A 14,120-nucleotide genomic window follows, 5' to 3' on the forward strand; every position below is an offset into this window, starting at 1 on the left:
TTGCTCTGAGCAAATTCTTCAGCAGGATTTTATGGTGCCTCAATAGTTAATATATATAATTGACTTTAAAAAAAGAACTTACCACCTGGAAGGCATGGAGATTACAAAGACATGCTATTCATCAGACACTCCTTTGCAAACCGTGAAATTTCTGAATGATTAACCATGAATTCCCAGCTCCGTGAGAAACATGTGTTGTTAAAAAAGGACACTAAGCATCAGAAACTCCTCAATACAGGTAGTCCTTGACTTACAACAACTTTTCTTGCCACTGTAGTTAAGTAAATTACTGCAATTGTTAGTCACACGGTTGTTAAATGAATCTGGCTTTCCCATTGACTCTGCTTGTTAGAAGGTCGCAAAAGGTGATCACATGACCCTGGGACACTGCAACCGTCATAAATATGAGTCAGTTGCCAAGCATCTGAATTTTGATCACATGACCATGGGGATGCTGCAACGGTCGGAAGTGTGAAAAACAGTCATAAGTCACTCTAGTCCGTGCAACTTTGAATGGTTACGAAATGAACTGTTGTAAGTCAAGAACTACCTGTACTCGGGCTCAAGATTTTCCAACCATAGAGGAAAAATATTTATGTTTCTGTGGGGGGGGGGGAGAACTTGTCCACATGGTCCTCAACATGCATGGAGGAGACATTCCCACAGCATCTCTGCCATAGTTATACAGCTCTGGGACTGGACAATGGGTGAATGGGAAACTTAATTGTAGTCTTTATAGAGGAAAATCATCTGCATACAGAATTGACAACCTACTGTCCCAAATTGTTTTCTGCAACTCCCAGATTCCCTCACTTCGCACACCTGTCCACTTTATTCTTTGCCCCCCCCCATTTCCAGTTTTGCATCTCTATGGTAGTTTAGCAAATGCAAACCTGTGATATTTGACAAGTTTTTAGGAGAAGATATACAGGTAGTCCTCAACGTACAACAGTTCATTTAGTGACCACTTGGCCATACAATGGCACTGAAAAAGTGACATGACCATTTTTCACACTTACGACCGCTGCAGCATCACCATGGTCATGTGATCAAAATTCAAACCCTTGGCAACTGACTCATATTTACGACGGTTGCAGTGTCCCGGGATCCTGTGATCACCTTTGTGACCTTCTGACAAACAAAGTCAACGGGGAAGCCAGATTCACTTAACAACCATGGTGATTTACTTAATAACTGTGGCAAGAAAGGTTGTAAAATAACGGTCTCGCTTAGCAACAGAAATTTGGGCCTCAATTGTGGTCATAAGTCAAGTACTATCTGTACTTGTAGAACTACAGCTTCCAATATTCCATAAGAAAGAGGAACATCCATTAAAACAGTTCCTCACAACTCCTATTCTAGAACTGCTTGCGCTCTCAAATCTGGCAAACAGGTTGTTTATTACAAACCCCCATGAAAAACCACTTATTTTTTTCTGACTAATGAATGTCTAGAGCCACTGTGGTGTAGTGGTTAAGGCTCCAGGCTAGAAATGGGTGACCAGAAGTTTTATTCCTATTTTAGGCTTGAAGGAAGCTGGGTGACCTTGTTCCAGTTCTTCTTTCTTTCTTTCTTTCTTTCTTTCTTTCTTTCTTTCTTTCTTTCTTTCTTTCTTTCTTTCTTTCTTTCTTTCTTTCTTTCTTTCTTTCTTTCTTTCTTTCTTTCTTTCTCTTTCTTTCTTTCTTTTCTTTCTCTTTCTTTCTTTCTTTTTCTTTCTTTCTCTTTCTTTCTTTTCTTTTTCTTTCCCTTTCCTTTCCTTTCCTTCTCTCTCTCTCTCTCCCCCTCTTTCCCTCTCTCCCTCTTTCTCTCAAGGACAAGGGCAAGCCACATTTGAAAAAATCCTGCCAAGGAAACTGCAGGGACTTGCAAAATATATGTTTTCCCCCCCATTTTTAACTGATGGGTAACAATGTTTTAATTAAAAATAATAATTACAGCTATTTTGCTTTGATCTAGCAAATACTTTTCATGAATCTAAGTAGATTCTTTTTTTGTTTAAGTCTAAGATTCTGCAATAGAAAGTACATAGGACTTAATTTAACCTTCACTAATCTGGTATGCTATCGGTGTGTTAAGACTGCAATAGCTGAGAATCCTTGGAACTGGAATTCCAACAAACTTAGAGAATGCTTGGATGGGTAAAGCTAATCTAATCTATGGCCTTCATCATAAAACGTGATGAAAGCCACCATTGATTTGTTGATTGACCCATCAAGTTGGTGTCCACTCTTAGCAACCACATAGATAGGCTTTCTCCAGGAGATCTTTCAGATCTTCCAGTGGTGCACGCCCATTGCCAGGGTAAATTTAGTGTATCCATCTTGCTGCTAGTTGTTCTTTTTTTCCTCTTTCCTTCCACTTTTCACAGCATTGAGGAATTATCAAGAAAGCTGGGTTTTTGTATAATGTGTCCAAAATATAATAATCTGAGTTTAGTCATTTGTGGCTCAAATAAAAATTCTGGCTTGATTTCTTCTATGATCCATTTGTTGCTTTCTTGGGCATCCACAATAAGTTTGAAAACATAAATACTCTATTTTGCTTCTTTTAAAGTTCAACTTCTGCTTCCAACTCCTTCCCCACTGTTCCGTATTCTTTTGATGAAGAACAGAGAGGTGGGAAATGCAGTGGGATGAGGTACATTTAAGCCTTTTGACTCTCGGCTGAAAATTAAATGATAAAGTAGTAACATCCCCTTGGAACTGAATGTAACTCTTAATGTCTTCAGGGATATTTTCATGTACTTTTCTTGGCAACAGTATGGTAGTGGTTTGCCACTGTCTTCTTCTGTGAAATTTTAGCCACTATTTCAGTCTCCAGTTCTGGAATACTTGATGGTCCTGAATCTAACAAAATGGACCCTGCTTAGCTTTCCAGAACAGCCCAGGCTGACTTGGAACTGTCATCTATTGGCCCAAAGATGCTTTTTCAAAAGGCAACTGGACTTTCTTTGTTTTTCCTTGAAGAACTTTCATTTCTCATCCAAGAAGCTTCAGAACTGAAGAAGCATCTTGGATGAGAAGTAAAACGACTTCAAGGAAAAACACCTTTTGAAAAAGCACCTTTGGGAAAACCATGACCTCCACAGGTTTCTGTCATCTATTGAATCACTAGTGGATAAGACCATACTTGGAAGAGAGCAAAGAAGTATCAAAAAGGATGAACACATAGATGTGTTGAAGCAAATCCAGCCTCATTTGAAGTTAAGACAAGAATGTTTTCTCTAACGTTTCCATGTATTTCCTTATAAGCTCAGCAGATTCATTTCCATAGGACGGCCAACTGATCAGTACCACCTCCTCTTCCTCCTCCAACTTCTCCTGATCCAGTTCATTATCTCAGGAAATAAATTGCTCCAAGCGAAGTGTGACACTTGCGTGAGGGCGACTTTCTGGCTGCTGAGGCTATTAATGTTTAAGATGCAATTAGAAGAGGGGTAGAAAACAGCTTTAGTAGAGCATTTCTCAGACCATTAGTTTAAAGAATTTTCCACATAATTTCTCCCTGACATTCATAAATAGAAAAGAAAAAAAAATCTATTTCCTCTCTTTTGCTAAATGTAGCTTGATTCTAATCAGAAACAATAGTAGCTATCTATTTCATATGCTCCAGTACATGATGCTTTTTCTCTGACTATACACAAAAAGATATTATTAGAAGAAGAGTTTGTCTCTAGATTTCTAAGTTTCTAGCCTTCATCCTTAAAGGTCTCCTAATTTTGTCACTTATAAGGGGAAAGGCTTAATGAGCTATATCAGTGTTTCTCAACCTTGGCAAGTTTAAGATGAGTGATACTATATGGTGATATATTGGTTGATACATTGCTGGCTGGGGAATTCTGGGAGCTGAAGTCCACCCATCTTAAACTTGCCAAGGCTGAGAAACAGTAATCTACATCTTTCTTCTCGGCTACTTCTATTTCATTAATTGTCACATAATATGGCAGACCTCCTTCAAAAGAACACACCATGGATAATTTTGAAATAGAAGGTTTAAAGATAACATCTTTAGAATATTGATGTCCTGAGTAATGCTATCATGGTAATATCATATATAAAGGTAAAGGTAAAGGTTCCCCCGCACATGCGTGCTAGTCGTTTCCGACTCTAGGGGCCGGTGCTCATCTCCGTTTCAAAGCCGAAGAGCCAGCGCTTGTCCGAGGACGACTCCGTGGTCATGTGGCCAGCATGACTAGACGCCAGAGGCGCATGGAACGCTGTTCCCACCGTAGTGGTCCCTATTTTTCTACTTGCATTTTTACGTGCTTTCGAACTGCTAGGTTGGCAGAAGCTGGGACGAGTAACAGGCGCTCACTCTGTTACGCGGCACTCGGGATTCGACCCGCCAAACTGCCGACCATCTGATCAACAAGCTCAGCGTCCTAACCCACTGAGCCACCGCGTCCCTTAATATCATATATAGTACCATAATAATAACAGAAATACTATAATTATGTTATTATATTTCACACAGTTAGAGCTGGGCAACAGGTTAAGCTCTGAGCTATGGTTTACAAGTGCAAAGTTCACATGGCATAGCAAACCAAAATCATTGGTTTAGAGCAATATGTGAACCCGTGCCCAGCCATATTTTATTTATGTGCAAAGTAATTCTTGGTTTCTTTTGATCAGGTTTTGCGAAGCTCTGCTACAAGCTTTATTTGCATAACATTCTCCCCAGACCCTAAATTAATTGCACACACTGCATCTTTGCAATACACTGACCCACAAATAAGCAAATCATATTGATCCACTCTATTGTGAGTAGTCTGTTCTGACCTTTCATTTGGATGTTCACTAAGTGGCAGGGAAGAGACTGAATAAATACAAAATAAAATACAGAAATACCAAAAAAATATATATGCAAATAAGCTGAAGAAAAGTGGACCACTTAGGTAGTTGCTGCAAGAAAATCACACAGACTGACTATAGACAACAGCATGACAAAATAACAACAATGGAATATCTGCAACAAATACCTGCAAGCAACAACTGGTGGTACCACAAAATAGAGAAAGCGATCAAAACGAAGAAGCTGAAGTGCTCTAGGACTTTAGAGTCAAACAGATAAGCACCTGCCACATAACAACCCGGACTTAACAACTGTAGATAAGAAAGACAATAAAGTCTGGATAGTAGACGTGGCAGAACTTGGAAAGAGCAGAATAAGAGAGAAAGAACTGGAGAATCTAACAAAATTCAAAGACCCATATACAGAAAGAGAACGACTGTCACAAAAGAAAGCAAAGATAGTACCAATATTAATGGGCAGCCCCAAACATCTAGAGCGCTACTTGAACATCACTGGCACTGACAAAACCCTAATCAAAAGGCAGCTTTACTTGAAATAGTTTACATCATGCCACGATATCTTTAACATCTTCAGACATCATCTGCCTATCCCTGCTTTTTTGGGAAGGATTCGATAGATCAGTAAAAATGCCAAATCCAGTCTAAGTATCTCAACCTAATAATAAATGAACTTTTTGTTACCACCTAATGATTATCCTAGCAACAAAAACAAAAAAATATATCATAGAACAAATCAATCCAGAGTTCTTAGTCAAGGTACAAATGACCTGGCTCAAAATATCATATTTTGGGTACATTGTGTGCAGAGCCAGCTCTCTTGAGAAATCTGTAATGCTTACAAAAATGGAAGGAAATGGAAGAAAGGAACAACCAGCAGCAAGGTGAATAGACTGTATTATAGTGTTGATGAATGTACTGTTGGAAGATGTGAAGGATGAGGATGAAACCAGATTGCCTTGGAGAAAATCTATCTGTGTGATTGACTTGATGGCATATAATCAATCAAAAACCCTCAACAAAGATTGTTCTCTATGGTTGAGTTCACTCTTCCTTTTTCTGCCGGTAGAGCTCTAAGGACTGTTTCAGCTGTTTCATCTCCTAGAGCTTGTCTAAAAATGACAAGACTCCCCTGAATGGGACCCATGGGACAATCCAACTGAAATCATTGTCACCCATTCGTTTCAAGCAACCAAAGCCTAAACTGAATTATAGACTAGGACCTCAGAGACAGCCACAAGCTCACTCTGAATCCCAGCTAGATCCATCAGGTTCTTGGGAAGATGATTAAACAGGTCCTTCCAAGGTGGGGGACAGCCACAGAAAAGTCTAAGGCTAAGAAGAATCTGAACTTGATAAGCAAATAATAGTACCTTCGCCCCACAAATTCCAGATCACACTAAAATTAAAACCAGATCTGATGTGTGTGGAGTCCTTGTTGACCTGAGTTAGTTTCATAGTTCCCACAATGGGCTTGAACTCCCAAACTACTTCTGATTCCATGCCCAGAGAAGATAGGTTGAAATTCCTCAAGACTGGAAAGTCTAGGAAGCCACTCTGGTTGTGGTGTCCATCAGCAAGGAGGTTGGAGGTCTGGCCTGACGGGGGATTATGGGTTTTAATTTGTCGTTTTAGATTTGTATTACTGTTTTTAACTGGGCATGGGTTTAATCTTTTTTTTAATTTTTGTATTGTCTTTTTTATATATGCCCTGTGAACCGCCCTGAGTCCCTACCAAGGAGAAGGGCGGTATACAAATTAAATAAAACTTGAAACTTGAAACTTGGTAAGTAGTAACAATCGCATCTGTTCCTTAGAGCCCAACATCACAAACAGGATGTCATATCCATCTAATTAGTGAAGCAGCATTCTTGACAAGTATGAGTCCCTCTAATGAAGATGCTTAGATCTGTCTGAGCCCAACTAGGACAGACATGATAAGTGGGATTTGAAGCAAAATGCTGTGCTGTTTATCCAGCCAACTTACCTTGCCCTTCTCCAAAATACTATACAGGTAGTCCTTGATTTATGACCATTCGTTTAACAATCATTTGAAATTACAACAGTGCTGAAAAAACTTACTCATGGTCAGTCCTTGTCCTTGTGACAGTTGCAGAATCCTTGTGGTCACGTAACAATTTGGGCACTTAGCAACTGGCATGTATCTATGTCAACTGCAGGATCCTGGGTTACATGATTGCCATTTGTGACCTTCCTAGATGGCTTCTGACAAGCAAAATCAATGGGGAAGTTGGATTCACTTAATGACCATGATCTGATTAATGTCCATGTCAGAAAGGTTGTAAAATCAGACATGGCTCACTTCAGAAGTGCATTGCTTAGCAACAGAGGTCCCAATTGAGAACTGCCTATATTCCATCCTCTCTCACTGTCCATCAGCATGCTGTCAAATAAGGATGGCATAACCTTATTGGGCTGAATTTTTGGGGGGAGGGATCTTCCTTGAAGAGCTATCTTAATGATTTTTCATACTACAGTTCTGAAAATGTTTATAGAGTTTTCCTAAATCACCCACTGTTGCATTAATATCTTGGTTACTGAAATGATTCACATTTGGGGAATGAGCTCAAATGGGTATGCTCTTCCTATGTATTCCTGTTGCACTTGACCATTGATCATGTTGGCTGGGACTGAAAAGGCAGTTAAACCTACTGAAGGAAATTGGTTGAGGTGAAGATGGAATATAGAATAACAGAACACAATAACAGAATAACAGAGTTGGAAGGGACTTTCTAGTCCAACCCCCCCCCCCCTGCTTAAGAAACCCTCTACCATTTCAGACAAATGGTTGTCCAATCTCTTCTTTAAAACCTCCAGTGTTTTTTAGTTGAGCATTCACCACTTCTGGAGGCAGGTTGTTCCACTGGTTAATTGTTCTCACTGTCAGGAAGTTTCTCCTTAGTTCTAGGTTGCTTCTCTCCTTGACTAGTTTCCATCCGTTGCTTCTTGTCCTGCCTTCAGGCGCTTTGGAGAATAGCTTGACTCCCTCTTCTTTGTGGCAGCCCCTGAGATATTGGAACACTGCTATCATGTCCCCCCTCACCCTTCTCTTCATTAAACTAGACATACCCAAATCCAGCAACCATTCTTAATATGTTTTAGCCTAATAATATAAATAACACTATAATCTTCTGGGCTGGCTAACAAAATAAATGAAACGGGGATGCGATAGCTCACCTAAGAATCCTTCTTCATCCACAATGACTGTGTAGTCTTCAGGTGTCTCAGTCAGGCTGAAAAATTTGCACCTGGAAGAGAGAGAGAAGCAGGAGAAAAAACGTGTTTAGCTCCCAGTCAACCGTCAAGATTAACGCATACTTAATTTAGAAACCACACTTTCTAAATGAATGTATTAGATATTTATCCCTTCTTTATTTTTGTATAAATAACCAAAGGTGGTTGAACATACATAATGCTCCTTCCTCCTCCATTTTCCCTACAACAACAACAACCCTGTGAGGTGGTTTGGGCTGAGAGGAGTAACTGGCCCCAAATCACCAAGCTGGCTTTCATCCAATAGATCTCAGTGAGACCTTTCTTCTTATAGATGACCTATGCCTGTGCCTTCCTATGATGGACATTTATTTGAGAGTAAATTCCCAGAAGGAATTTGAGATACAGACCTGACTAAGCTTGTATGAGGCTGCAACGGCTTTGCATGTGTGTGCCTTTGAGTCAGTTGTCACTGCTGGCGAATGCCTGGACTAGTTCCCTGCATTTTTTTGGCAACATTTCAGAAGTGGTTTGCTATTGCCTGCTTCCATGGAGAAGAATCAAGTTACCTATAAAGTGACTCTGCAACAGATTATTTTCTTACAATTGCACCTTTATAAGACTGTGGTGGCGCAGTGGTTAGAACGCGGTATTGCTGGCTAACTCAGCCCACAGCCTGGGGTTCGATCCTGATGGGCTCAAGGTTGACTCAGGCTTCCACCCTTCTGAGGTTGGTAAAATGAGGACCCAGACTGTTGGGGGCAATAGACTGACTTTGTAAACCACTTAGAAGTACTATGAAGTGGTAGATGTCTAAGTGCTATTGCTATTTAAGAACACATTTAAGCATACATATTTCAGCTAGTTTACTCATTATGGCATTGCTGAAGCAGGATGGAGAAACAGGATGCAAGCTCAGATTTGCGTAAAATTAGCAATACGGTAATTCAGATAAAACACAGAATCTTGCTGAAATTTGGCTAATCTTAAAATGTATCAGGCTTGGTTGATATTGGATGAGATACCATCAGAAAATCCCAGGGCCATAGGACAGACTGGAGAGTAAAAAGAAACAAAACAAGAAAAAGTAAACAGCAAATTTCTTCTATTATGCTGAGAATATGTTCATGTAAGTCACCAGAAGTTTAGTTTGACTCAGAAGTGACTTCATTAATACCGGTAGTTCTTGACTTACGACCTTCGTTTAGCAACCATTCATAGTTAAAATGGAACTGAAAAAAGTAATTCTATGATTGGTCCTCACACTTACAACCATTACAGCACCTCATCACATGATCAAAATTTGGGCCCTTGACAACTGGCACGTATTTACAATGAATGCAATATCCTGGGCTCAACTGATCACCATCTATGACCTTCCCAGCTGGCATCTGACAAGCAAATCAATGGAGGAAGCCAGAGTTGCTTAATGACCACCTTATTCACTTAACAAGTGCAGTACTTCATTTAACAACCATGGCAAAAAAAGGGACTAATATTAGCCTTCTTTAACAATGGAAATTGTGGTCCTAACTGTGGTCGTAAGTCAAGGCCTACTTTTAAATCAGAAGCAAACTGCTCTTATTTGATTTTTAAAATTCCACCTTTTAAATGGAGGGCTATTTTCCATTAAAAACTCAAAGTAGTAGACACAGGGCACCTGCTTGCAATAATTCCCTACAACATACCTGTGAGGTAGGTGGATTGAAAGATACAAGACTGACCCCATCACTAGGTGACCTCCCATAGCCAAAGGTGTCCTGGTTTCCACCCATGAACTTTCTAAAATAATGCAGTTGAAAATCCATTCCATTTACAGGCCTAGCAAGAACTTGATACCATGACCATGTCTCTAAAAGATTTATGTGAAGGTGACCCTATTCTTCTACATATTTAAACATCAGCTTGTTCCGTGGGTTGCCGTTCTTGGGAATTGATTGCAGAACTCTACACATGCTCAGGAATTGATAACATGCAGTGAGACATGTGCAGATCTGTACACTGGAGTAACAAAACAACCACTTCACAAATGCGTGGCATAAGATAAGAGAACAAACCCATCAGGACTAGATTCGTCAGTCTGTCTGCATTTGAAAGACAAAGATCACTCTTTTGAAGACAGCAAAGTCCACATTCTGGAGAGACAGGACTGCTGGTTTGAAAGAGGGGCCAAAGAGGCCATCTGCATTAAGACTGAACAGCCCTTTCTCAATAGAGGAAGAGGGATAAGACTCCACCTATCTCCTGTTTACAACACAATCCTTTCAGCGGTTCCAAGGAGGTTCCACACCCATACCCATTTGCACTATTCAAGTGACCTTGAGGACACAGATGAACCTCCAAGTGGCCTCAACAAGTCTCAGAAAGAGTGCTAACAACCAGATGACTGCAAGGAATATAAATCCTTCCATTCTCCCCCATTCAGTCAGAACTGAAGAAGCTTCTTGGGTGAGAAGTGAAATGTCTTCAAGCAAAAGGGGAAAAAAAATCCAGTCGCCTTTTGAAAAAGCAAAATTGGGATAAAAGCCAATCTGCTCCTCATATGAAGGTAATGTCTACTGTCCTTGAACCCGCAAGCTTTTATTTTTTAGAAGTGGCGACTAACTTGATGAACTTTCCAGAACTCACTAGCTCAAACGAACTCTGAACTACTGGTGAATCATTCCCAACCACCCCATTAAAGAAAATGCTCCCACATCTGGCTACATCTGCCCTCACCATACACAACTGCTTCCCTTCCTCTGCAATAATGGCAAACACTGAGCCAAAGCTTCCTTTTGCTTTTCTGATTAAGAATTTCCCAACTGCGCCTGCAAGACACAGAAACTCATTTTACAAGGTTCAGCCAGAAGTCACTTTTGGGCCACAGAACTGTCATAAAAGCAGGCAGACATAACAAAAACAAAATATCACCAAGATGATGAGCGGGGAAAGACCTCATGAAAATCTTGAATTAGACAGATGCTATTGTGCCAGCATGATCCTAAAGTGTTGATCTCTCCTAGGTGATTTTCTGCATTTCTTTACTCTGTATGCTCCTTAGCTCTTTATTTTCTTTCTACACCGCTCCCCATTAAAAACATCTGAAAGTGGTCAACCATAAACCGAGATTAAAACCATTAATAAAAGGTGGAAGAGTCAGGATCAGAAAAAGAAAAGGAGGCGAGGTTGTCGTGCAGGAATATAAGCTAATTTGAGGGCTAATCCACATGGAGCTCCGCTTCCATCTGTCCTGTTTGCCATCGTTCGCTCCCTAGAGACTAAAATGGACGATCCGAAAGTTGAGCGGGCCACGAAGAAGGAGTGTAGATCGTAGGGGGTGGCCCTTTGAAGAGCTGCGTGCAATGAAATTTCATTCTGATGTACGCCGACTGGTGTACATTCAAAGTGACAATAAAGTTATTTATTTGTTTGTTTGTTTGATGGGACTTACATGCCGCCCTATCTCCCAAAGGACTCAGGGCGGCTAACAACAATAAAATACAAAAGAATACAAATATTAAAATTAAAATTAAACTATCAGTAGCCCCAATTCAATAAAACCTTAAAAACCAGATTAAAACCCCATTATCATCAGTCCAGGTCGGCCTGTTGGAAAAGAAATGTCTTAAGGTCACGACGAAAGGACCGGATGTCTGGGCTCATCCGGAGCTCCAGGGGAATCTGATTCCACAGGGCAGGTGCCCCCACAGAGAAGGCCCTCCCCCTGGGGGCCGCCAGCCGACAGTGTCTGGCCGATGGCACCCGGAGGAGGCCCTCTCTGTGTGAGCGCACAGGGCGATGGGAAGTCGTTCCTGGGAACAGACGGTCTTGCAAGTATCCCGGGCCTAAGCCATGTAGGGCTTTAAAGGTAAGAACCAGCACCTTAAATCTCAAATCTTAAATCTCTTATTACCCTTTAAGAATGTATAAAATGTACAAATGTACAGTAACATAAAAGAACATCAGAGAGTAAAAACAGGATTACATTAAAAATATATCACCACCCACATGCTCCCTGTTGAAGAGTAAATTCCAAGGTTCCTCTTCTGCTTTTTTTTTAATGGCTCCTGATCTTTGGACTGGACAGGACTTTTAAAGGGGAAGCAGTTAACCATCTCTATTGCATCAAATAAATGAAATAACACACACACACACACACACACACACACACACACACACACACACACACACACACAATACATGGTGGCATTCTCACTCCATAAGCAGCTTCTTTCTACATTTTGGAAAGGAAGGAAAGGGCTGAGACTGTCAAGGTGCTCTCTGTGTAATGGATTTTGGCTGAATGGAATTTAACCTGAACCAAGTACAGGTAGTCCTTGACTTATGACCACAATTGTGCCCCAAATTTCTGTTGCTAAGCAAGACAGTTGTTATGTGAATTTTGCCCCATTTCACGACCTTTCTTGCCACAACGGTTAAGTGAACTATTGCAATTATTAAGTCAGTAACACGGTTGTTAAATGAATCTGGCTTCCCCTTGACTTTGCTTGTCAGAAAGTCACAAAAGGTGATCACAGGACTCCGGGGACACTGCAACTGTCATAAGCAGGGCTTTTTTTGTCATAGAATGCTCAGAATGGAGTTCCGGCACCTTTTTTGGATGCTGCAGCGTTCGTAAGTGTGGAAAATTGTCATAAGTCACTTTTTTTCAATGCCGTTGTAAGTTGAGCACTACCTGTAATGGATTTTGGGTTAATTAGTATGTTTTAGGAAGTATGTTTTTTTTTTAAAAAAATCCCATTTATAACCCACCCTTCTCCGAAGACTCAGGGCGGCTTACAATCTAAAGCACAAATCAATGTGCTTAGCAATAGCCTTCATTCTATGTATATGCCTGCTTGTTAGGGCTTTCGCCCCCCCCCCAAGCGGCATTATTACAAAATCAGCTTATTGCCCCCAACAATCTGGGTCCTCATTTTACCTACCTTGGAAGGATGGAAGGCTGAGTCAACCTTGAGCCTGGTGGGATGCGAACCTGCATTAATTGCAGGCAGCTGGTGTTACTTAAGGAGGCATTAGCCCACTGCTCCACCAAGGCTCTTTTAATGTTTACTGAGAAGCTAAACCCAATGTACAAAATGGGATTTTATCTGGACTTAGTAAAGTTTTCAGCCTTAATCACCCTCCTCCACCTGTTAATTTAGTTATAGCAAGGAAGGATTTCCTGTTTTTAACCAGAGTAGGAGAAACTAAAGTTTAGCTACAGAGGATGCTCAAGAAAAATATGAGAAATTAATACACAGATGAACTTTATATCCGTACCAGAACAAAGTTTGTAGAAAGAAACGCTTATGGCTCAGCTATCATCTGAAGATCAGCAATTCCTTCAGTTTTACAGCATAGCTTCATTCCTTGAATAATAAAACTCTATAAATCAAGCTATTGAAAAGATCTAGGAAACTTCATACTTTCTTTCATTCTTGCTCATATACAACTGTGAGCTAAGAGAAAGTACTTGAGAAGCAAACGGTGTTGTTTAAGAAGATTCTGTACCAGGGGTCTTCAAATTTGGCCCTTTTATGACTTGTGGACTTCAACTCCCAGAATTCTTCAGCTAGGCACACTGGCTGAGGAATTCTGGGAGTTGAAGTCCACAAGTCATAAAAGGACCAAGTTTGAAGACCCCTGTTCTATACATAGGAGACACTGCTTTTGCTAGAACGTGTGACAAAAGGGCCCATCACATATTGCTCTCTTTCATCTGCTTTTTGGGATATCAATGAATCTGACCTCTACTGTGTCCACCATCATTCTTTCTTCTGCCTGCATTCTTAAGAAAAGACCAAACTGAAGATCAGAAACAGCTCTTTGTTTTAAGCCTGGAAACAAGATTTAATTTATGAAGGTGTCTCAGATTTACCCCATCCCATTTTCATCAATAGTGGCTGTTGAGTCTTAGCCTAGTTGACTGTATTGTCTTTAACATTTGGACTTCTACATCAGTAGTGTGTGTGGACCACAGAGCTAAAAAAATTGTTTTTCTTCTACTGATAACTCCAAGATCGCTCAGGTGAAGTCTGCCACGTAGAACACATTCTGGATTTCTACCTTATTTTAAGTGGAGATGCACAACTT

At 40.5% G+C, this 14,120-nt stretch overlaps 1 protein-coding gene across 2 annotated transcripts in view; it reads right to left on the bottom strand.

Annotated features, from left to right (window-relative positions):
- CASTOR2 (cytosolic arginine sensor for mTORC1 subunit 2) overlaps positions 1 to 14,120 on the bottom strand; it is a 100,665-nt gene that overhangs the window by 57,798 nt on the left and 28,747 nt on the right. For both annotated transcript variants that reach the window (XM_081313843.1, XM_081313844.1), the window contains exon 2: positions 8,007 to 8,077. In XM_081313843.1, the coding sequence (XP_081169969.1) occupies positions 8,007 to 8,077 (71 nt within the window). The remainder of the gene's footprint in view (positions 1 to 8,006; positions 8,078 to 14,120) is intronic.

The sequence above is a fragment of the Vipera berus genome (assembly GCF_964194415.1).
Source record: "Vipera berus genome assembly, chromosome: 1".
NCBI lineage: Eukaryota > Metazoa > Chordata > Lepidosauria > Squamata > Viperidae > Vipera > Vipera berus.